At 45.6% G+C, this 25,403-nt stretch overlaps 1 protein-coding gene across 3 annotated transcripts in view; it reads right to left on the bottom strand.

Annotated features, from left to right (window-relative positions):
- Positions 1 to 25,403, bottom strand: part of LOC144754997 (protein FRA10AC1) — a 312,415-nt gene that overhangs the window by 189,653 nt on the left and 97,359 nt on the right. For all 3 annotated transcript variants that reach the window (XM_078643391.1, XM_078643392.1, XM_078643393.1), the window contains exons 6-8: positions 3,298 to 3,374; positions 2,532 to 2,615; positions 418 to 502 (exon numbers count right to left, since the gene is read on the bottom strand). In XM_078643391.1, coding sequence (XP_078499517.1) covers positions 418 to 502; positions 2,532 to 2,615; positions 3,298 to 3,374 — 246 coding nt within the window. The remainder of the gene's footprint in view (positions 1 to 417; positions 503 to 2,531; positions 2,616 to 3,297; positions 3,375 to 25,403) is intronic.

Below are 25,403 nucleotides of genomic sequence, written 5' to 3'. Positions count from 1 at the left end.
CAACAGGTGTAACACAAAGTGATGGGGTACCCCTTAAGAGGAGGAGGCTGTGAGACTCCCATGTCTCGAAGAAATTCATTGGGTGAACCACTGAAGGGTGTGAGGGGTGGGAGCCCACCTGAGTCGAAGATGCCTGCGGTAGGCCCTGCTATGTATGTATGTTGGGTACATAAAGAACACAAACTAACCTACAAAGTAATGCGTACATAAAAGACTGCTTAGTTAGCAAGTAAAGTAGTAACACTGTGGAAAGATAGTAAAGGAAGGCCACCTAAAAATGTTGTGGAACCTGCCAATTTACAATCTCAAAAGTCATGCACACTGCCATAGAATTGGTTTAAAATTGGTACAAAATTTCAAGGGCGCTGAATAAAACATTTCTTTAAGCCCAGTGCAATATTTGTAAGTACCACAAACCTGGTTCTGTTTGTATCTGCTCAGATCCGCAATGCAGTATTCTTTGAATAATTTATCACAATATTTCTTTGCCATTCTCTTTTCCCTGTCAACAGAAAAAAACAGGCTCAGCATACCTCAAAACACCATATTTCTGGCTCTCTAGGAACAAATATTATGTGGTTTATACTTGCGGAAGGTTTATGGGTACCTTTCATTATCCTTTTGCCCCATCAAATAATGGCCCCCAAGGCCAGGTGCATTGCAAATTCAACTCCTGTCAGATGATTCTAATTTTGCATCTTATCTTATATCTATTCTGTGGAACACCCACTGTAATGCTTGCTGTAGCCTCTCCTGTATAACACAGAACTACCCATAACCCTACATACAACATTCCCTTGGGCATCTCTTTACCAGATCTTTCTACAAAGATGTTTTGAAAGATGCATATCAAGTCACCACACCTTCACTACAGTACTCAGCATCTTTCTAGCCACAGTAATCTCTCTGCCTTTTTCAGTGGAACCCTATCAGACAGCCCAGCTGTCTAGTTTGCTAAAGAATTCTTGGGGGTATTATAACAGTATCCCTGGGAATGCATTCCACCTATTGCTTACCATTGGCTATGTATTTTGTAACTCAAAGTTGCTTGCTTTCTATTTGCTGGCTTTATTTATTTTAGGATGGCTAGCTTGAGTTAATCCCTCCCATGGAGCATAGCCTGTTTACTGTATTCCTCTACGAGTACTCACTTTCTGCAAACAGGACTTTACATTTTGTTCTTATCTTGACACATTTGCTGTGCATTCAAAAACAGAAGTCATATGTCAGGCTCTGTCTTTGGAGGGACCCTGGTGTTTACTTTTCTTTCTCTGACTTCAAAGTGAGAGGTTTTAGTGGACAATCTGGGGGTGTGAGAGGAAAGGCATTTTTCTAGCACAAAACACAATTTACATTTCTGTAAATGAACTGTGCAAATATTTCAGAATATATCAAATTAGGGAAGCACAAATAAAGCATTTTTTTTGGAATTTTGAAGTGTACTAAAAACAAATATTTCAATACGATCAAAACAAATCAATATATTACGTGATGCCGTTTTCACACGCTATTGTTTGTGCACTGGATAGTTTTAACAGTAAAACTCTATCTGTGCCATATGTAATAGTCATTTCAATTGAAAATGTGCTGTCTGCAATGGCATGCTTTCTCCACGCTACGTCACTCCACTCTATGACAATCTACTCCACTCTATGCCCCTCCACTCTCCGCCACTCTACCACAGGACACTTCACACTACGATACTTCACTCTACGACAATATACTCCACTGTATTCCACTCCACTCTATGTGTCTCCACTTTACAACCCTCCACTCCACTCTGCCCCACCCCCAACACTCCACGCCACTCCACTCTACCAACACTCTACTACGCTCTACAACGCTGCACTCTACGACACTTCAACTCCCCTATACCCTACGCCACTAACTTTTAGCCATGCTGAACAGCAGTCATACTGGTGTACAACATGGCTAAAACAAATTGGCAAAGCCCATTACTCTTGCATAGGCGAGACCTATAGGTTTTGCCAATACTTTTTTAACATGCTTTAAGTCTGCTATCAAATAGAATTTCTATATAATGGCCATTTTGAAAATTAACATCAACAGTACCTGAATAACCAAATATTTTAAAATAGGGCACAGTGGAGCCCAGGTCCTTCCACAGCGCACTTTTTATTCGTCTAATGAGGGGAACAAATCAAAGATTTTCTTTTGGAAGAAGATGTGCAATAGTATGGGATGAGTGTTGTGAGTGTGTTGATGACTTTCTATTATTTTAATAAAATCAGTTCAGAAACATCTTTATAGAGTTATATTTAAGGGGGGGAACAGACGAGCATGTGATGCCACCAACAGTAATTAGGTTTGAATGACTTACTTGGGATAATTTATGCCACAACAACTAAACTACAAACATATATACAAAACCAAGATGTTGGAGAACAGAAAGTCAAATTGGATTTCAACTGTTTTCAGAAGCTAGCAGGTTTTACCTGCACTACACATGGCCGACCGCCCTCCTCCCAGTCTAGCGAAATATACTACATTTTATTACATCACAAAATTACCATGTCATGTCAACTTCATCTTCCTCCTGCCACAGGAACCGATGATTTTCTCGAATGACATCCAAGTCGGTCTTATCATTTGCTCTGTGTACACAGAAAAGCAGAATAAAAGAACGTGAAGTGAAAGAAAACACAAGGCTCAGTCGCGGATTCATCTGGTTCGAAGTTCATCCCAAACCACTATCATTCCTTGTCTCAAAACCAGTATCAGGTGACAGGGAGATTCTCTTCAACTTAATAAGGTGAAGATCCTTCTGCATCAGGCCAAACACCCTCATATGAAAACAACACACAGAGGCTGCAGGATTCCATACCTGACTAAAGGAGGAGGAAGCAGACTGTTCAGCCGTAAGTTCCTGAATTTTCCTTTTAACAACAGCAGGAGTATGGAAACAGCAAACACTATAAACTATGCTATGTGTCGCTCCTTGCAACTTCTCTTGGGTCACTGAGGTCTCAAGGGCCGTGAGTGGTCTAACAAAGAAAAGCAAAGGCACTCATATACAATACAGCCTCTTAAAGTACAATTTTGAAGCCTGAATCAAAACTGTTTGCATGTAACAACGATAACCCGCTTTCTAGTGGTGGTTCCCTGTAATCTCCATAAACCTGAACGAATATATCACAGATGAACAGCCCCTAGGGGGTTCACCTGCTTCTACATAGCCACACCTACCATATGCAGCAGGGGAAAAAGAAAACTATGCTCTTTATCAACTACTATCCACTATCAAGAGAAATGTACACATTTTGTGTCAGTACTTACTGTGAACGCTTGAAGTCTTCTTTTTTGCCCCCATAATACAAAAAGTAGTCATTAACAAACTTTTTGTGCCTGGCAAACTGATGAAAACGAGGTTAAGGAATGTTATCATATGTTTCATTTCACTAAACATCGTCTCAGTAGACACAAATTGTCATCCCAGGAAGAGCAACGATATTCCTTTATTTCTCTGTATAAAGCAAAAATATTGGAAGTGTAGCAATCCTTTAAAAAATTTACTTTGAGCATGAATCTAACAACATTGTAAAAATCATAAAGGTCAATTTAGAACCAGAATTAAAAACGTGTGTAAACTGGCATGCACAGTCACATTACCCAAGTGTTTTATCTATCTGCCCACCAGTGAAGCAGAAAGCCAGAAAAACAGTGTGCATGTCTGCCATTTCTGTCATGTTTTCCTTTGTCCCTGAAATTTCCCCCGTCTCATTTTGGAAATAGTTTGTGGAACCTCTAAACCTGAGGAACTCCTCAAACTATAGATCAATACCAATTCAGCATTACCGTTCTGGTTAGTTCGATGAAGTGAGACTCTCTACAATGAGGATTCCCGAGGGTTGTAAACTTTAACATCTGCTGAACAAGGCCTGGCGGGTGGTAACTTATTCTTTTTTGGTTTCTGGTGGCACAATGGGGTGCTAACCTCTGGCATTCTCATGTAAAGTAAGACTAGGCACTTGAGGCAGATGAGGACATTTAGTATTTATGTTTGAATGCATGTGCTATTTGCCAACATTACAGGCATTACATGGCTGCTGCAACAATCGATGCACCTTCCATGAGGGTTACTCACTTTGTTAACGGAGGTTTCCAGGCATCAAAGACTTCTCTGCACCAGCGTTCCTTTGCACTTTTTGGACTAGCCCACGAGGCTCCCTGCTCCAGCTGCAAGAACTCCTCGCCGCACCCGCTTCGCGGGTGCCGCTTCGTCGGAGGGATTGTGCGTCTGCAGCAGCGCGGGAGGACAGGCAAGGCGGCAAGGCGGTAAGGGGCGCGAGGCACCGGCGGGGCTGCGAGCGTGCAGGGACTTCGTTTCCCAGAAGTCCCTGCGAGACCAAGGAAGAGCTTCCGGTCCGCTCTCCCCGCCGGCCCGCCCCCCGCCCACCAAAGGTTTTTAAAAATCTCCCTGCAACCCCCACTTAGTGTCTCACTCACTTTGTTAACGGAGGTTTCCAGGCATCAAAGACTTCTCTGCACCAGCGTTCCTTTGCACTTTTTGGACTAGCCCACGAGGCTCCCTGCTCCAGCTGCAAGAACTCCTCGCCGCACCCGCTTCGCGGGTGCCGCTTCGTCGGAGGGATTGTGCGTCTGCAGCAGCGCGGGAGGACAGGCAAGGCGGCAAGGCGGTAAGGGGCGCGAGGTACCGGCGGGGCTGCGAGCGTGCAGGGACTTCGTTTCCCAGAAGTCCCTGCGAGACCAAGGAAGAGCTTCCGGTCCGCTCTCCCCGCCGGCCCGCCCCCCGCCCACCAAAGGTTTTTAAAAATCTCCCTGCAACCCCCACTTAGTGTCTCACTCACTTTGTTAACGGAGGTTTCCAGGCATCAAAGACTTCTCTGCACCAGCGTTCCTTTGCACTTTTTGGACTAGCCCACGAGGCTCCCTGCTCCAGCTGCAAGAACTCCTCGCCGCACCCGCTTCGCGGGTGCCGCTTCGTCGGAGGGATTGTGCGTCTGCAGCAGCGCGGGAGGACAGGCAAGGCGGCAAGGCGGTAAGGGGCGCGAGGCACCGGCGGGGCTGCGAGCGTGCAGGGACTTCGTTTCCCAGAAGTCCCTGCGAGACCAAGGAAGAGCTTCCGGTCCGCTCTCCCCGCCGGCCCGCCCCCCGCCCACCAAAGGTTTTTAAAAATCTCCCTGCAACCCCCACTTAGTGTCTCACTCACTTTGTTAACGGAGGTTTCCAGGCATCAAAGACTTCTCTGCACCAGCGTTCCTTTGCACTTTTTGGACTAGCCCACGAGGCTCCCTGCTCCAGCTGCAAGAACTCCTCGCCGCACCCGCTTCGCGGGTGCCGCTTCGTCGGAGGGATTGTGCGTCTGCAGCAGCGCGGGAGGACAGGCAAGGCGGCAAGGCGGTAAGGGGCGCGAGGCACCGGCGGGGCTGCGAGCGTGCAGGGACTTCGTTTCCCAGAAGTCCCTGCGAGACCAAGGAAGAGCTTCCGGTCCGCTCTCCCCGCCGGCCCGCCCCCCGCCCACCAAAGGTTTTTAAAAATCTCCCTGCAACCCCCACTTAGTGTCTCACTCACTTTGTTAACGGAGGTTTCCAGGCATCAAAGACTTCTCTGCACCAGCGTTCCTTTGCACTTTTTGGACTAGCCCACGAGGCTCCCTGCTCCAGCTGCAAGAACTCCTCGCCGCACCCGCTTCGCGGGTGCCGCTTCGTCGGAGGGATTGTGCGTCTGCAGCAGCGCGGGAGGACAGGCAAGGCGGCAAGGCGGTAAGGGGCGCGAGGCACCGGCGGGGCTGCGAGCGTGCAGGGACTTCGTTTCCCAGAAGTCCCTGCGAGACCAAGGAAGAGCTTCCGGTCCGCTCTCCCCGCCGGCCCGCCCCCCGCCCACCAAAGGTTTTTAAAAATCTCCCTGCAACCCCCACTTAGTGTCTCACTCACTTTGTTAACGGAGGTTTCCAGGCATCAAAGACTTCTCTGCACCAGCGTTCCTTTGCACTTTTTGGACTAGCCCACGAGGCTCCCTGCTCCAGCTGCAAGAACTCCTCGCCGCACCCGCTTCGCGGGTGCCGCTTCGTCGGAGGGATTGTGCGTCTGCAGCAGCGCGGGAGGACAGGCAAGGCGGCAAGGCGGTAAGGGGCGCGAGGCACCGGCGGGGCTGCGAGCGTGCAGGGACTTCGTTTCCCAGAAGTCCCTGCGAGACCAAGGAAGAGCTTCCGGTCCGCTCTCCCCGCCGGCCCGCACCCCGCCCCAATCACCAACTACATAACGCCATACTACTCCCGCAGCGCGGGACGCAGCCCGGACGAAGACAGGACAAAGACTGGGCCGTTTTAGGCCGTTAGAGGCTGGAAGAGACTGGACTGGGCCACCCCCCTTGGTTCCGTATAGGGTTGTCTGCCCTCAGACTGTAACTGTAGTGAGTACCACACAGAAACTGTAACTGTCACGCATTATGTGTACTCGGGGGAGTCGTAGTAAGACTGCGATGGGGTTAACGAAGCCAAAAGGCACTCTGGACGATTTTCTCGTTAAGACAAATTTGGCAATAGACGCCGAGATCACTAAAATGCAGAAGAGGGTTTCAATGGAGTTAGATGCTGCACGCAGGCTTTCCCAAACATTTGCAAACTCAAAAAAATCCTCCCTGGGAAATATTGCGTTCGCTGCATCTCCCCAACAGGTGGAACGTCCGCCACCTCTGTTGATCCAAGTTGATGTTCATCATTCTCCCACTCTCCCTTCTCCACCACTAATAGACTCCTCATTTATTTTTTCCCCTATGACCGCCCAACCTAGTGAGGGTGATCCACCTAACGAACAGGGAAATCCCACCATTTTGTCGCTTAAAAGCGTCCCCTCCTTCTCGGTAACAAAAAGTACAAACCCAGGTAGTCAAGCCTTGAAGAAGAAAAACAAAATAAAATCCGCTTTTGCTCGAAAAAAAGCCAAAGTTGCTAGGCAGCAGTTTTTCAACCGTAGAAGATTTTTACACAACGAAGGGGACCCTAAACGAATATCACCCCCAGTTATCCATCAAACAGGTGGTGATAGTAACCTCATTACTGTCCCCATGGGAGAGAATCTTATCATCCCTGAAGATAACCTTACACTGGGAGGGCCAAATGAAGCAGGGAGGGATAAGGATAAACTGGGCAACGATGAAGACTTTCTTCAGACAGTCTGGGTCACCTTAAAACAATTATTGACACCTTTCGAACTCAGACTGTCACGCATCGAGAACCACCTATTGGAAATGGATAAAACATTAGTATCTCTAGCCACGCTCAGCTTAAAACAGCTAGAAGTAACACATCCTCATATTAATGAGAGTCCATCACTGGCTAGAAATGATGTTATCCAATCTCCTTTAGCCTCTAACATTGGCACCAAAACAGCGACAGCATTTAAGGAGGTCCATCCTGCCCCGTTGATCTCGACTGCAATTTTACCCCCCACTACATCCAAACCCACTCCGATCCCTAAACCTAGGACACTTGTCAACGTTGCTGACAATCCCCCAAAAATAGAGGAAAAACCACCTAAAAAATATTTCCAGCCCAAACCCCCCTCTAGAGTTGAGCAGAAGGTCAATAATCCCATTACCCCTCTATTAGAACATACCCCAAAATTATACCCGAACCATCAGAATTTTCGAGGAGGTTACATTGATCTTCCCCCTGAGGTTGGGCCCTATGTGGCTATTTTGGCAGGGGCACCTCCGCTTGCCCCTGAGATTGTGGAAACCCAGTGGTCCTTAAAAAACAAAGTGATCCACTGGCTAAACACCAATAGGCAGATTCCTCATACCAACAAGAGCAGGGTATTAATGGTCAGGAGAGTCCCCTGGGTGGGCCGTACCTACAAATCGATACCAGGAGATTGCATCGTGGTGTCTTTTGCGGACCCTCATACGGCCCATCTTATTACCACATGGGACCAACACATGAACGTTGAACAAACTATCGTCACTAAACCCCTAACCTTTTTCTACCCTCCAAAACAGCTAGCAGAGTGTCCTGGGGCTTGGACCATAGTCCACAACCATAACTGGAGGGGACAGGGGCAGCGATGGCAACCTCCTAATAATTGGTGGGAGGGTGCACCCACCATGAATAGGTTTGGATGCTTAGACCAGGTGGATTGACTGGGAACAGTCGATCAAACACTCCGATCAAGTGATCAAAACCATGCAAAGATTGATAGTAATAGTAACACATCTCTACCCATCGTTAACAACTTGCCCCACTTGATGGCGGCTTCACCACCCTCTTACCAGCACCCGCCCCCTGTGCGAGTCACACAACACCTAGACATGGTTGCTTTGCAAGATCAGGTAGAGGTAATGGAGAGTGAGGGCCATACACAGCAGGTAGAAAATGAAGAGAAACATTCATTACTATCATGGAATGTAGCAGGACTGGGTAACAAGATCAACCATATACCTTGGCTGGAGACTGTCCAGAAGCACGGTATACTCTGTCTACAAGAAACCTGGCTTGTAGAAGAAAAGCATATCATGGGGTATCAAACATTTCATACACCTGCTGCTCCCTCTACCCATGGCCGCAACAAAGGGGGTCTGTGTATTTACATGTCAAATGTGGGGGATACAAAAGTGCTTAATTTCCACTCTGACCAATATTTTCAAATTCTGTCTTTTAAATGGGGCTCCACACAAAAGGTCATACTGGTGAACTTTTATAATAACATGCCATTACATGAAATGGAATCTACTCTAAATAAAATGTTAAACTGTATCCATAAAGTGAGGGATCGAAATATAGGAGACCATACAGTTATATGGGTGGGAGACTTTAATTGTGCGGTCTGCCCACTTTCTGAGTTAGGTTTGTGCGGCCTTGCAGATCGTGATGAGGACTGTCCTTTTCATTTCTCACACACTAAGCTGGGGTCTCTCCTTAACAGTATTATGTTCACTTTGGACCTCACTTTTGTTAATCTGGCATGTTCTCCTCCTGTTCCCTTTGCCCCAACATACAATGGAAGAGGTTGCGAAACTACAATAGATTTTGCACTGATATCCCCCATTTCGCCCAATTTTATAACTTCTTGGGAGATAGGGGATGATCCAATGAGCGACCACTACCCGATTATTTTTGGGGTTAGACTTCAACTGGAGAAAACAAAGGAATTTAGTGGCCGACTGTATCCATTGGAGGTGACTTTAACAAAGATAAATGGTTACGTCCTTAAGTGGGAGAAGTTGAACCCCACAATCTTCTTCCATAATTTAATATCATCCTGTTTTGCAGATATTTTTGTCTGCTTGGAAGAAGATGTGGAACCTAAGGTGATTATGGCAGCTTTCACTAAAATACAGGAGTACATAAAAAGTGCTCTAACTAAGGTCCACAAAAAGAAGGGGAAATGTGCTTCGGGGTGGTTTGACTCTGGGTGCACAGCTGCCTTAAAGAAACTGAAGAAAGTCTCAAACGCCATGCCGAAAAATAGGGCCCAGATCTCTGAGGCTAGACGAGAGTACAGGAGACAAATTAACCGTAGGAAATTAATGATGAAAAAAGAAGCCTGGGAAGCACTGGGAGAAGCTGCCAGGAATAAGGACACTAACCTTTTCTGGAAAGTGATCAGATCAGTATATAATGATAAACACACTGATAACTGTATAGATGTGGCTATTACAGCAGACCTCTGGGTGGAACACTACGGGAAACTTTATAGTAACCTACAGGGAAACAATACGAACCAACAAAAGGCACTTTTACTCCCAAATAATCCCACCCGAGAAAAGCAGCCAAGTGATCCCCCAGCCTTGCCGTATCCAATTGATCTGGTCTTTACCACCCTAGAAGTTGAACATGCAATCAGGGAAAGTCCTTCAGGGAAAGCTCCTGGTCCTGATTATACACCAGTGGATGCCTATAAAACAAATTTGGAATTCTGGGTACCCCTTTTAACGAACGTCCTGAATATGGGAAACAAATGTGGCCTAATTAACACCTGGTCAGATGCCATTGTAGTCCCCATTTTTAAAAAGGGAAACAGGGACGATCCGGCTTGCTACCGTCCCATATCCTTATTGGACGGTCTTATGAAAATTGCAGGAAGGATCGTACTAAAAAGGATACAGCACTGGGAGACGGAAAACAAGGTTATTTCGGATTTCCAATATGGATTCCGAAAGGGATTGGGAACCCAGGAGCAATGTCTAAACCTGTCCTTATTAATGTCAAAATACATTGAGGCTAAAAAAGGGGACTTGTATGTTACATTTGTTGACCTCAGCTCAGCATTTGATTGTGTGGATCATTTGCAGCTTTGGTCAACTTTGGAGCATATTGGGGTGGATCCCACTATTGTGACATTTATTAAGGAACTTTATAGAGATGCTGGTGCTAGGGTGAGGTTCGGGACCCAGGGGCAATGTACACAGAAATTTTCTATAAATAGAGGGGTCAGACAAGGCTGTATACTTGCGCCCCTTCTATTCAGTTTCTATATAAATTCTGTGGTAGACCATTTGATAAAGCTCCAGATCGACTATCCAGCCGTCAATGGTAGGCCTGTACCCATCCTATTATACGCCGATGATGCGGCTATTATGTCGAGGACTAGGCTAGGGTTGCAGAGAGCGGTAAGAGAATTTACGTCCTATATGGGGCAAAGACACTTGAAAGTAAACATCTCAAAAACTTTCTCTATGCCGTGTACCAGAAAGAGCAAAAGGCCACAATGCTCGATATACCTTGACGGACAAAGAATTGAGACCACAGACACCTTCTGTTATCTGGGGGTTGTCTTTGACAGAAAAGGAGCCTGGAAAAATGCAGTTTCGGCTAGGAGGCTTGCTTTCACTCGTGCTATTGGTGCCCTGAGAACTTTTGCAACGAAAATTGGGGGCAAACCGACCGCTGAAATGATACAGATTTATCAAGCAAAGTGTGTAGCGACAGTTACCTATGGAGCAGGCTTATGGGGCTTTGAAGATGTGACCTCACTCCAGATTTGTGAGAATCTTTTTATTCGTTATTTATTGGGGGTGAGTAAATCTACTTCAACCTTTATTACTCACATTGAGACTGGCCTCAAATACCTCAGTGATTCCATAAAGCTGTCACCGTGTTTACTTTGGCATAAAATTTGGACCACCAGGGAATGCCAACTTAACAGAGAACTTATCACGGACTGCATGAACTTGGACGCTGTATCAAAAATAAAATGGTTGTGTCATGTACGATGGATGTTTGCCAAGATTGGCCGTCCTGAATATTATGATGACCCAGAGTCTTTAGAAAACCTGTCTAGGTCGTCCCTCAAAAAACTTCTAATTACCCACCTGGAGGGCGTTAGATGGGATGCAGAGAAACTCAAAAATACCACCTTGAGTTATCAAAGAATTACTCCCACTGAAGGTCTGCAATTGTATCTCAGGACCGAAACGTCACCTTATTGTCGCATGCTTCTTACCAGGCTGCGTCTCGGCACCTTTTTTCGCATGGTTACTTTCCCAAAACAAAATGAATGGACTGTCCCGAACCTAATTTGCCCATGTGATGACCACTCATCACAAAGCAATATCCATATTATGTTCTTTTGTGCCTTTTACTCTGCCCCAAGAAAATTGTACTTATTACCACTTTTAAAACATTGGGGCATAAGAACATGTAAAAACGCCTATGAAAAACTCCTATTGTTAGATGAGGTATATGTCACTTTTGTTGTTTCCCGTTTTTTAATGTCAGTGATGAAACATAGAAGTTCTATGACGTAACCCTTACATGTTTTTAACTTTTCCATACGTTTTTACATGAGGTCTATTATTGTAATTTCACCATTGACTTTTATTACTTGTAAAATTGCTCTATTGAGTCTTATAAATTCGTTGGGGATAAATTTTTAAAAATTTGATGTGAAAATGTATTTGTTTGCTTTTATGATTTTATCAAAAAATCGAATAAAGCTATATTTGATTTGATTTGACATGAGGGTTACCCATAGTTTATTGTGAAAACATAATCCAGACCAGGAACAGCTTTTGCAAGATGAAAGATTAGTGTTGTCCACAGAGGACAAACCCTTCCCACACATCTATAGCCCTTTTCTGCTTAAACACTTCCCTCACAACTATAGCCCTTTTCTGCTTTTTTTTTTTACCAGCCCTGGGTATAGGGAATCCACGTAGTTTCTTGCCACAATATCCCCCTGGAGTGTGTACATGAGACTCTGCATGTAGACAGAGGCCCTAGCCATGAATTCTGGGGAGGGCATCTTTCAGGCTCCTCTCTGATGCTGGAAACTGTGACCCACTTTGGTCAGCTGGAATTTTAAAATGGAGGAATTAGTGCGACACCAACTGGCAGTGGGCACCTGCGTGAGTGCATGGCTTTGCGCATACATGCTGGAACTGCCCAGGAGCTCAGTGAACATCTTTCGGACTAGAATCTGCATGGACCCAGTGTTGTTAGTGTATCCAGACCGTGGAGCTACAGGCTGTCCATTTCCATTTTTTTCTGGCAAGTGCAAGTTTGAAGGTTCTGTTGGTCTGCCCTGTTTCTGTCCTTGTTTGCTTAGAAACCTACAGGCAGGCTGCCTGAAGAACAAACTCAATGACTGCAGATGGTTGCAAATATCTGCTGAATGCTAACTACCTCTTGCATGACTAAAAGTCTGGTGTCACATCACACTGCAGCAAGAATTCTACTACCTTACGCATCATAGACAATGCCATGTTGGCCACAGATGAAGATGATCCCTGCCTCCTGATCTTGCTAGACCTCTCAGCTACCTTTGACCCAGTTGACCACACTACCCTCATACCCACCCTGGAGCCTCAAATAGGATTCCTCTGCAATTCTCCCACCTTTCCAACCAACACCAGTTTGCTCATTTGGGCACCTCCAGGTCCCAAAAGACTGCCATCACCTATGGAGCCCTCCAGTCAAGTGTCCCGTCAACTTCAACCTCTACATGGAGCTGCTTGGTGATCAACTGGCAGGTAACAGCATCAAGATTCACTAATATGCAGATGATACACTACTCTGTTTTAAAGTATCCTCTGCATCAGACATGTAGTGGCTCGAACACTGCCGGCATATCATCCAGACTTGGATGTCCAGCTCCTTACTGAAGCTCAACCCAACCAAGAGAGATTTCCAAGTCTTTGCCATGAACAACTAAGAAACAGTAAAAACGTGGCTCATTTACACAAGCCTCAATGGCTTTGAACTTCAACTTTCATCGAATGCCAAGTCACTTGGCTTCACCCTGGACCCCAACCTCACCCTCAAGTAACACACTGCCAAAAATACAAAGACAGCCTGGTACCAGCTTTCTCTTCTAAAGAAAGGGAAAACATTTCTTCCAAAAAGCGGCTTAGGAACTGGTGTTCAAGTCCTCATACTCTTGCATCTGGATGGTGGTAACGCCATGCCCTATGGCCTGCCAGACTCCACATTGGCACCATGTAAAGGCCTTCTACACGCTGCATCCGGTGTCTGAGTAAATATGATCACATCACCCCCATCCTGATGGAACTCCACTAGCTACCCTTCCTTGCCTACCCACATGATCTTCAAAATCAGCTACATCTTTTACAATGCCATCACGACTAGCCCCCCCCCACCCCTCCACCCAGCTTATCTTGCAGATAAGCTTACAGTCCTTAGCGGTTCCTGGCATTATCAGCACTCAGGACAGAATCAGCCTGCAAAATAAGTGGTGTTAAAAAAAAATAACAAGGCAGTAAGCATTTTCCGTCTGTAAACATTTGGGTTGTTGGTTGACTGGTCAAGTAGCAACCAAAATCCTTGTCGGGGAGAGACACAAGTCAATACCAAATTGACCTGTGCACAACCTTCTTGGCACAGAGCAGTCAGACTTAACTTAGAAGCAATATGTAGGACATTCGTGCAACACTTCAAACAATAATAAAATGAAAAAAAACACATAAAAAGGATCCCAGATCACTTATAAAAATAAAGTAATTTTTAATAAATAATACAAGACCAAAATGGCAAACATCGAATTAGTAGAACCAGAGATAAGCAACATTAAAGATGTCATTAAAAATTGCACCAAAAAGCACAGAGTGGCAAATCTTGATAGCTGGTTGCTCCGGACGGGGGTAAAGCTACAAACTCAGGCTAACAGCGATAGGGAGCGGGGCGCCTGCACGGACCACACTTGGCCTGCTGCACAAAGTACCTTAAATGCTGGGTTGCGGAGCATTGTGAGGGCCTGTGTTACAGATGCATCGCACAGTCAAAGTGATATGTCAGTTCCAAGATGTGACGAGACTCCGATGAGAGGTCCTGCGTAGTCATCGAGGATTCCGTTGACAAGGGATTGCAATGCGAAATTGGGCATCAAAGATGAGTTGGGCAACAGTGGCGATGCAGAGTCTGAAGAGCTGTGAGGCTGCGATGCGGAGTCTGTCGTCGGCGTCAAGGCTGCAGTCAGTGAGGGATATGTGGGCCTGCTCCAAGGATAAGTCGTGTAGCGGACGTTCCGGAGAGGCAGCGGGCTGTGATGTAGGACTGCGATGGTGGAGATCCATGCATCAGTAGCAATGTGTGGGTTCTGCTCAGGTTTGGGGCACACAGTGTAGATGGGTAGGCTCCACAGGGTCTACAGAGGTTGGCAGAGCACCTTAAGCCCATTTCCAAGGGTCCAAGACTGTAGTGACACCAGTTGCCGGGACAGACTCACAGATTCCGGGTGCTGGGGTCGAGTCTATAGGAGTCTTCTGTCCCTGAGGCTCAAGTCAGGAGGCCAGCCAACTAGCCCTCAGAGTTACTTTGGGGTCCTGGGTTTAATAGATGCAGGGCTAGTTCTTCTCACCCAAACAGGGGGCAGCAGGTCAGCACAGCAGGGCAGCGGTGCTTCAGAGTAGCAGTCCAGCAGAGTAGCCGCCCTTTCAGCAGCCCTTGCTCCTAGCAAAGTATCCACAGTTCCAGAAGTCAACTGAAGAGTTGGTGTCTGAGGTCCAAAAAGGACACCCAGTCCTGCCTTTGAAGTGGGAGAAGCTTTTAGAGGCATGCCTTTGAAGTGCACAGGTGCCCGACCTTCCTGGCCTTGGCACCAGAGTAACTACAGGGGGTATGCAGCTCTTTAGGTGGAGGTAGGTCACAGCCTATTCAGGTGTAAGTGGGGGGAGATTCCAATTCCTCCCTCCCATCCTACCATTGATGGCCCATCCATGAACACCTAAGCTCCCTAGGCTGTCTAGAAGGAATACACAAAACCCAACTGTCAACCACACCCAGTCATATGACCCAGAAAAAGGATGCAGGACCAAATGGCTAAGGCAGGAAAATGCCAACTTTCTAAAAGTGGCATTTTAAAAATGGTAATTTTACATCTGACTTCACTATGAATTAGGATTTTTCATTACAATTCAAAGACACCAAACATGAATGAGTTACCTGTACCCAATTTGAGGTTACAGTTTACAAAATGATATAAGGTAACCCCAGTGTTATCCTAGTAGCCTTTGCAATAGTGTAAAACGAATTCAAGGGTTTTCACTACCCGGACATGTAAAACTTGAAAGTACATGTCTACTTTTAAAATACATTGTTTTCTTCTCTCTGGGCTGTCAAGGGCTTACCTTAGGGTTTGCTTATATTTATTAAATGGGAAGGTTTGGGCCTGGAAAAAGATTTGGTTTGCCAGGCTGAAATGGCAGTTTAAAACTGCACACACAGGCGGCAATGGCAGACCTCAGAAATGTTCAAAGTGCTACTTAAGTGGGTGGCACAATCAGTGCTACTGGCCCACTAGTAGCAATTAATTTACAGACCCTTGGTACAAGCGGTGCCACCTTACTAGAGACTTACAAGTACATAACAATGTCTGTTGAGTGGGTAAAAGCCAATCTTACCATGTTTTAAGGAGAGAGCCCAAGCCCTTTAGTACTGGTTAGCAGTGGTAAAATGTGCAGAGTTCTAAGACAAGCAAAAACTAAGTCAGCAAAACAGGACGCCTGAAAGCAAAAAGTTACAGGGAAAACCATGCCATGGACACCAGATCTAACACCATCTATGCACCCTGGATCAGGAACAACATCCTGGATCCATTAGAACAGTCCCAAATCAGACCCCCCAGGACTCTGCGGCATAGATTTGCAAATTTTGCGGCACAAAAATTCAGATTTTGCGGCACAAATATTGACATTTAGTGCATTATTGCGGCACTTTATTTTACTCGCAATCATTCCATTTCAGTCTTAAATCAATTGAAACGGTTTTAGCAAAGTATTCCACTTTCAAATAGGCATGTTTAAACTGTCTGAGAGTATTTTTTTACTATGCTAAGTCCCTGAGTCATGTAATGGCTGGCAGCAACATTAAACTCATGTTGCTGGCAGCCAATCAAAGAACTTGCGGGACTCTGACTTCCGCAGGAGTGAGATGGCCCGAGGGAAATAAAGATCCTAGGACCAATCATAACTATCTACTTTTAAATTGGTGTGCCCCCGAGAGTCTAAGACACTCTTGCAAGACTAAATGCACCCCTGCTGGGCCCCGAAACAAGAAGAGAGAGGATGTGTTGGTGCCCAACGCTGCTTCCTGTCTACTCTCGCCCCAGAACAGGGTGCAGACATCCCTACCCTGGCATCAACCCTTCCACTCTCCCGCCACTTATCCAGTTTACAAGCCTATACCACGGTTTGCTGTTATTCCATTCTCTCCCGATCAGTGCTTTTTTTTCTTATTTTTTATTTAGCACTGCATCAAGGATATCTGTAACAGTTATCATGCACATACATTTACATCTCAACTAAATTGTGTTGTTGCAATCAAGTAATGACATGACAGGACTTCAGTTTTTCCTTCGCCCTCCATACCTGTGAGTCAAATGGCTTTGTGGAGCAGTGCATTTTGAACTAACGCTCAAACATATAAACAATAACAATAATAATAATAATAATAATAATAAAGAGAAACACAATTCCCCCACCCCTGTCCCATCCCTCCCCTGGCAGTGACCAGCACGTATTGCTGTTTCCTGATAGGGTCAATCTGGCAGTGTATCTGTGGCTAGTTTGTAATACACGTAAAATATTGTGCGAGAGGGCACTTACGTTGTTGTTGCATTGGGTTGCGATGTGGGCTGGGTGGATGGTGAACTTTGTGTGTTTTCATCCTCATTTTGTGTTATTGCTGCAGACACTGCAGTCAACATTTGGCCCCATTCAAATATATCTCTGCATTCTCATCAGGTCGTACTAATCTAAGACAATATTCCTCAGCCACAACCCACTCACGCAAATCATCCCTCCATCTATCCCACGTGGGGGGGCAAGACGTATCCAGTGGATCGCTATCCGTCTTTTTGCTGGGACCAGGCCTAATAGTGCGATTTGTATCGCATCCTAGTCCCCTTCTTGGATTTTGGAAGGACCTCCAGGATGCAATGTTTTATGGAAGGTTCAATTTGCACCGTTGTTGCTGTGCAAAGAGATTGCACCACCTGGGTCCAATATTGTTGGAGTCGTAAACCGCTCCAGGTCATAGGTATAAACGTGGCGGGGTCTACGCCACAGTGCAGATATGAAGAGGACAACCCTGGCGTGAACCGTGCACAGCGCTGTGGAGTCAAATACGTGCAGTGTAAATAATAAAAATGAATAAGCTTGAACCGCACATTGATTTTTGCATCTGCTACCTGTGCCAGCGCTCTCCTCCACTCACCATCCGTTAGTGGGACTGTCAAGTCATCATCCCACCTCGCTCGGAGCGTGCCGAGGTTAGATCCCCGATCCTCCTTCAGCGCTTTATATATGCGCGAGATGAGATCCCTGCTAGAGCCTGGGTCCAGCATTGTCATCAACGTACAGGACTCCTTCGGTTCGTCCGGGAAGGTGGTCCACATCTCGCGCACAATATGCAGTATTTTAGCATACTGTAAAATAAATGCCCCAGCGGCACCTGGAACCTGTCCTGAGCCTCACTAACGGTCTTGAACGTCTCATTCTGATACTGATCTCCCGCAGACTCACATCCCCCTCATACCACCTCGAGATATCCATGGTCTCCTGAATATTCCGAAATCCCTTCAGCCAACGGAGGGGTAGTGCTTTAGCGTACGGAGCCTTGCGGAAAACTATTACCACTGCCTGTTCCCAAACTTCCGCAATTCGCCGAATTATGTGCGGGCAGTCTTTAGGGTCCTTTGTGCCCATCATTACAAACCTTTGTAGTTGCATCCCCTCATTCCATCTCCCTAGGAGGTCCATCTCGACTGTTCGTACCGCCATGCAACATTGCGCTGCATATTGCAATAATCCAGCCATGTAATATAATCGTAGGTCCGTTAGCCCTAGACCGCCCCCTCCATGTCCATCTTGAGCGACTCCTGCCTGGCCCTGCTCCATTTACCAACCCATACTAAGGAGACCAAGAGACAATTCAGAGCATCAAACGTAGACTTATGGATTTTACAAAAGGAGTTCTGGAGCACATAGAGACAGCGAGGCAGAAGCACCATCTTGGAAACTGCCACTCTCCCCATAACCAACAGCGGCAAACTATTCCAGAATGCTATCGATGCCCGTAACCCTGTGAGGACCTTCCCCATGTTCATTTCAAACTGGGACTCCTGCTGATGGGCAACCTGTATACCAAGGTAACGGAATCGATCACACCTCAAGTCCATGCCAAGGGCAGGGAAATCCTGACGCTTCACCTTCGCCAATTGCTGCGAGCTGGAACAGTATAGTCTTCTGGGAATTAATATGGAGGCCAGAGGAAGATCCTAACGAATCTAGTATGTCCCAAACTGCCTGGATCGCCCCTTCTGGGTCCCTGACATAGAGAAGGGCATCATCTGAACACATCGAGAACACGTGCGTACCACCGTCCGATCAGTGCTTAATCTGAGCTGGTGGTTTCCGGTGCTCGGCACCAGCACTTAATTTGTTTTCCAGTACTCAGCACAGCACTTAATTTTCAACACCACACTTATGACAGTCTGCCATATGGTGGCACTACTCATTTAATTTAGAGATGAGCAGAACAACGGCTGCTTATGAATACAATATACATTAGAAATGACTAATTCCTGCCTCCCCAGCCATTCCTTTAGCTTTGGGGACCAGGAATGATCTGAATTGTTGCACTTGTAGGCGAGAGAGATGGTTAGTAGTTGTTTTGGCAGTTATGGCAGGGGCGATGGGTGGTGCAAGTTGCAGTGGCCTCCTGAACAGGACCCTGGCACTTACTAATTTACAAATTAAGCACTGTGCCTGATAGCACCTTAACTTGGCATTTATCTTCAACACAGCTGTAGGTGACAATAACCCCCCCCTTGCGGCCTACACATTGTTGCCGAGACACTGAACTGAAGGAGCTGAAGTGAGACCTAGTGAAGGCACACTGGATCACTGCACTGGAAGAGCTGAAGTGAGACCTAGTGAAGACAGACTGGTTCACTGCATTGGAGACTACAGTTGAGCTGAAGAGAGCCCTAGTGATGGCACACTGTATCACAGCACTGGAGCCTGCAGATTAGCTGAAGCAAGTCCTAGTGAGAGCACACTTGGATCACTGCACTGGAGGGGCTGAAGTGAGATCTAGGGAAGGCACACAACATTCTCCTGCTCAGTCTTAATGAAGAAAATAGTCACAACTGGAAAACTCAACTTTCAGTTAGGATGATTCCTGAGTGCTGTTGAGGGTCAGGGTTAGCGAAGCAGAATGAGGGCAGAAATGGTGCCAGTTTAGTTTCAGCTACCACTAAAAGAGGCGCTCAACATTGGGCTCTGTAATTCTGTACTGCCTCCAAGCACAGACAGCGAAAACAATAAGGGCTGCTGGGCTATTTCTTAGTGTAATGAAGAGCTTGTCTGACCATGCTGTTTTTCAAAGTGTGCACACAATTTCCAGACAATAAAAATACAAATCAGCAATTGGTACAATTGTGCAATTAAAGAAAACCATCCCATATATAGCCCATTATTCAGGGAAAAGGAAATAATGGGAGGAGGGAGGGAGTAGCAAACAAACGTTTTGATATATTAAGGTATTAACCCAGGCTGTTTTCCTCATTTAGTATTCAGTATACTGAGCACATTCCTGCGTATGTTTTCTGTGTCCCAAGAATTCACATATTTTCTTTTATTGTGTGTGGATAACAATATTCACCTGCTCGTGCTGTCCCCAGATCCACACCCTCAATCCTAATTTGATTCCACCGCCTTTCATAATTGTGTTTTTTTAATTCAGCATCGTGGAAAGGAAGAGTTTCAATTTTCTAGCATTTTACATCAATTATGGGGCTCTTGGCAGTGCCAAATGGGCCATCCATCCATTCGCTGACTTTGATGGATTGAGGGGGGCACTAGAAGGGAAACGGTGCGTGACATCTGGTTTCACCGACTCTGTGGGGAAAGTCCGACATCTACTACACAGAGGGACATAAACACTTCTGGAGTAAAAAAACACATTTTTTATGTAATATGTGTATTTTAACACCTTAATTTCTTTGCTGAATTCAGAGCTTCCTCCTCCTTGAGACAACATATCAAAAGCATCAGCGTTTTGTTTACATCTAAGAAAGAGGTCAGCGTTTTATTTTTGAGCACCATATTCACATTCTGACACAGAATGACTATTTAATGGCTGTACGACAGCACAGCACGTAGTGACGTGTGCGCACAGCCAATAAGAAGGCACAATCTTTTGTTGACTGCCAGAAGACCCAATTTTGCAGCCAAAATAGAAAATACTGCGGCCATAGAGGCAATCAGCTGATTTTGCCATTTTTTCCGTGAATCGCGAAAGTCTGCCCAATGCTGCTTCAATATAGAAAAGAGTTGAAAACTCACCTCTACAAACAAGCATTTGCAATGCAATAGGTCTCACATTAGGAAATTTTGAGCTATTGGTCTTGTAAATGATAATTTTTTTATTTATGTGTTATTTTTGAAAATAGCTCAATTAATAGCATTGTCATTTACAATGCCAATAGTTATAACTTTCGCAAATGTGACACCTATAGCATTTGTAATGCAACAAGTTTTGTATTTACGTGACTTAGATGTATTGATTTTACAAATAACAATGGCTTTTAATTTTTTTAAATAATTAATACTTAAATAAAAGAGATTGTAATTTATAATGTCAATAGCTTAAACTTTTGTAAATAACTTTTGTGAAGATTATGTTCAGTGTATTTTATTGTGACGAAAATCCAAGAACCGAAGTGAAATATTAACATCTTTTTGTGACATTTGTAATAAAGCTTGAAACATTGAGAGAACATATTTGAACCAGTGATGCTGTGGTGGTGCTGAGTGATGCTGTGGTTGCGCTGAGTGATGCTGTGGTTGCGCTGAGTCATGCTGTGGTTGCGCTGAGTGATGCTGTGGTTGCGCTGAGTGATGCTGTGGTTGCGCTGAGTGATGCTGTGGTTGTGCTGAGTGATGCTGTGGTTGCGCTGAGTGGTGCTGTGCTGGTGCTGAGTGGTTCTGTGGTGGCGCTGAGTGGTGCTGTGGTGGCGCTGAGTGGTGCTGTGGTGGTGCTGAGTGGTGGTGTGGTGGTGCTGAGTGATGCTGTGGTGGTGCTGAGTGGTGCTGTGGTGGTGCTGTGGTGGTGCTGAGTGGTGCTGTGGTGGTGCGGAGTGATAATGTGGTGGTGCTGTGCTGGTGCTGAGTGGTTCTGTGGTGGCGCTGAGTGGTGCTGTGGTGGCGCTGAGTGGTGCTGTGGTGGTGCTGTGGTAGTGCTGAGTGGTGCTGTGGTGGTGCTGAGTGATGCTGTGGTGGTGCTGAGTGATGCTGTGGTGGTGCTGAGTGGTGCTGTGGTGGTGCGGAGTGATAATGTGGTGGTGCTGAGTGATAATGTGGTGGTGCTGAGTGATAATGTGGTGGTGCTGAGTGATAATGTGGTGGTGCTGAGTGGGGGTGCTGAGTGGTGCTGTGGTGGTGCTGAGTGGTGCTGTGGTTGTGCTGACTGGTGCTGTGGTGGTGCTGTGGTGGTGCTAACTGGTGCTGTGGTGGTGCTGGGTGACGCTGTGATGGTGCCGGGTGATGCTGTGGTGGTGCTGCTGAGTGATGCTGTGGTGGTGCTGAGTGATGCTGTGGTGGTGCTGCTGAGTGATGCTGTGGTGGTGCTGAGTGGTGCTGTGGTGGTGCTGAGTGATAATGTGGTGGTGCTGAGTGATAATGTGGTGGTGCTGAGTGATAATGTGGTGGTGCTGAGTGATAATATGGTGGTGCTGAGTGATGCTGGGGTAGCGCTGAGTGATGATGTGGTGATGCAGAAGGCAGAAAGTCACAAAAACTAGTCTAACAGAGGGCAGAAGGGCAGAAAAACAAGGGAAAACGAGTCTAACAGAGGGCAGAAGGGCACAAAAAAGTAGTCTAACAGGGGCAGAAAGGCACAAAAACCGAGTCTAACAGAGGGCACAAAGGCACAAAAAACGAGTCTAACAGAGGGCATAAGGGCAGAAAAAAAAGGGAAAAACGAGTCTAACAGAGGGTAGAAAGGCACAAAAAAACGAGTCTAACAGAGGGCAGAAAGGCACAAAAAAACGAGTCTAACAGAGGGCAGAACCAAACAACGTTATCTGCATCACTGAAACCTTGCTAGTTTATACTGCACCCGCATGGAACGAAGATGCCCCAACTGGAATATGACAATACATTATAGTTACTCCCGTAGAAAGCAGAGCTTCTACAGGAGAAAAAAAACTCAGAAACATGTCACCTACAAACTTGTGGCATACTTAAGGTTCTTACTCCACTTGGCACTGAAGCATAGGAACAGCTCACCCAAACCTACCTATTGATGTCAACATATGGTTGGAAAGAGCACGTCACATTTTACTCAAGTCTGGAAAGGAATCACCTGGTCAAGTGAACAGCCATACGCTCAACGCCATTTCTTTATCAAAACGGCATATCTAGGTTACCGTAAACAAACTCGAGTTACCTACTACAGAATCCACTTTGTAGGACCAATGACTCCACTACCATGTGACATTTAGGGCAACGAGACCATGGAAGAAAAATTAGATTGCAGTCAAAAGGATCTACTTCCAATCCTCAAAATCGTGCAATGACCATGTTATCAATTGGACCTTTGGAAAATGTAATTTGATGTACTTGCACACCTTCGAGCTATTAACCCCTTCGATGCTTGTGACGGAACCATTCCGTCATCAGTCACGGCTGAGCTGTGCTGATGACGGAATGGTTCCGTCACGACCGCACCCTGTTCTGGAAGGTCCAGCACAGGGGCGGAATCGGCGCCGCGCGGAAGCGGTTAACTGGGTAATAAGATGATTCAATTAAAACATGCAACTTCAAAGATCTATTCTGCTCGAAAGATAGAACAAAACTTAAAGCAGATACTATTAATTCCACATTTGATACGTCGCATGCCAAGCAAACAAGTACATATATCCTTAATTCTGGAATCCAGCATGCACGGCATTAACTATAGAACAGAACCGCCGCAGCAGATCACTTGAAAGCAGACTCAAGAATTTGCTTCTTTCTGAAAAACGGCAGCAAGATCTTGCAACATGACACCCCGCCCACAAGCATTTCACATTCAAAGTATACGTATTGTCCTTTAGCCTAATAAAAAATAACTACTGATCTAATCAAACGAATCAGAATGAACAGGTTTAGAAAACAAAAAGAAGATCGGCTGCCTTGCTGGCGAAAAAGCAACACAACTTCCTGGGGTGATCGAGCCTGCTCATTCTACAGGAAGCCTACTAAAGCAGGGCATGGTTTGGAACCGGCAAATGACAGGCCGATATCATCAAGTGGGCCGTTCCGAGACAGTGTTGCTTACTGTGAGTGCTTTCGGGCATTGCCAGGGCATGAAAGTATTTTTTGTATTCTGCAGACAAATTAAGACTAATTTTCCCAAGGAATACTGAAAAATACAGAGAATCTACCATGACGGACTGGAACACGTGCGCTAGTGAGCAAGGTTGGGTTTAAAGGGGTACTGTAGGTAATTTGAACCCAGCTTCTTGATTCTGCAGCCCACTTCCGACTTCACTTTGGTCAATGTACAGGCCAAGGATGACAGCATTGCTAGCTTTCATCACGTGTGTCACCAAAACAGCAACAGCAGGGAGGAGGAGAAATGCGAGACACGGCCTGGCGGCCGTGAATGTGAGTGGGCAGCAACAGCAGGGGTGACTAATTAGGGGGGAGGAGAAATGCGAGACACGGCCTGGCGGCTGTGAAAGTGAAAGTACGGCCATGGGCAGCAACAGCAGAGGGGGGAGGAGAAATGCCTGCGGCCGAGCGCACGCTGGGGGAAGCTTCAGATGCCTGTGGGAGGGAGGCTGATGGCTTTAATGTGGACGCGCGGTCCGCCCCAGTGCACCACACGAACTGTAGGAAATCCGTGCGATGGTTTCAGACCTTGAATGAGCCTCTATACTCTCGTCTATTAACCCTTGTGGGATTAATAGGCGAGACCTAAAAACAGTTGAAGTGGTTCAGGTTTTGTTGTCTTTCAAGCTAGCTGGATCCAGATGCGCTCATGGTCTGTGGCGAGCCCTGTGTGCATGCGCTTGACCCAATTATTGTGCACCAGCTACTGTCTGCCATCTTTGTTAATCATTTCTAAAAATGCACACTTGAATTGTCCACTTTCTTTGAAGGTTCCAAGTACACAGTAAGTGCTGTGATGTTACTTATTTCAGAGTTCTTTTAGAGCCGCTACAGTTGCAAACATTTAAAATTACAGATTTGCTACAAGGTTACTGATTTGGAAGAAGATTGTAAACTTTGTGTGTCACAGTATACTGTGTGTTTCCACAATTTTGCGCAAACATTATTCATTTGTAAACGCTCTCACCCTATTATTAGTTTTGTTGGCAATACATTGATTTTGTTCTTTTTCTGTCCCAAGTGCGTTCTACACTTGGGTTTCGCAAACATTATGAACAAGAGCATTTTTTCTCTGCTATATTGCTGTCACTATATTTCATCTGTAATTACTGTTTTCATTTTGAGATTAACGTCTTCATCGTGATTATGATGTTGTGTTGGTATAGTGTTCTCTATTGTGTTTAGTGGGATTTCCTTTTTCGAACCTACTATAAACATCAACAATTTAAATAATAAATGTACATTTATATGATGCTGCTCTTCTTTCTCTTGCACATTTGTGAAGCATGTCGCCTGTTCCACCAGATTTTTTTAGACTTCTTTATGAGATTACCATATTTCTTATCACAATATTGTGAATTCTAACAGCGCCAGAGTAGTGTATAAGTAGAAAATATGAATCTAACAAAAAACAGAAAGTATCAATTTTCTCCAGTCCATAAACTAAGAAATTTAAACATTATTAAGTATAGAGTTAATAGAATGTTAGAACTAAAATGGCTGTGTGAGGTTTGAGTAAAGTCATTGTTTATTTTTTTCTTTTTCTTTCCATTACATACAAGGCAGTAACATTTTCTATACTTGAA

Source organism: Lissotriton helveticus, chromosome 5_1, assembly GCF_964261635.1.
Source record: "Lissotriton helveticus chromosome 5_1, aLisHel1.1, whole genome shotgun sequence".
In the NCBI taxonomy this organism is placed as follows: domain Eukaryota; kingdom Metazoa; phylum Chordata; class Amphibia; order Caudata; family Salamandridae; genus Lissotriton; species Lissotriton helveticus.
Note: the sequence above shows the minus strand (reverse complement) of the source record. Positions and strands in the feature narration are given on the sequence as shown.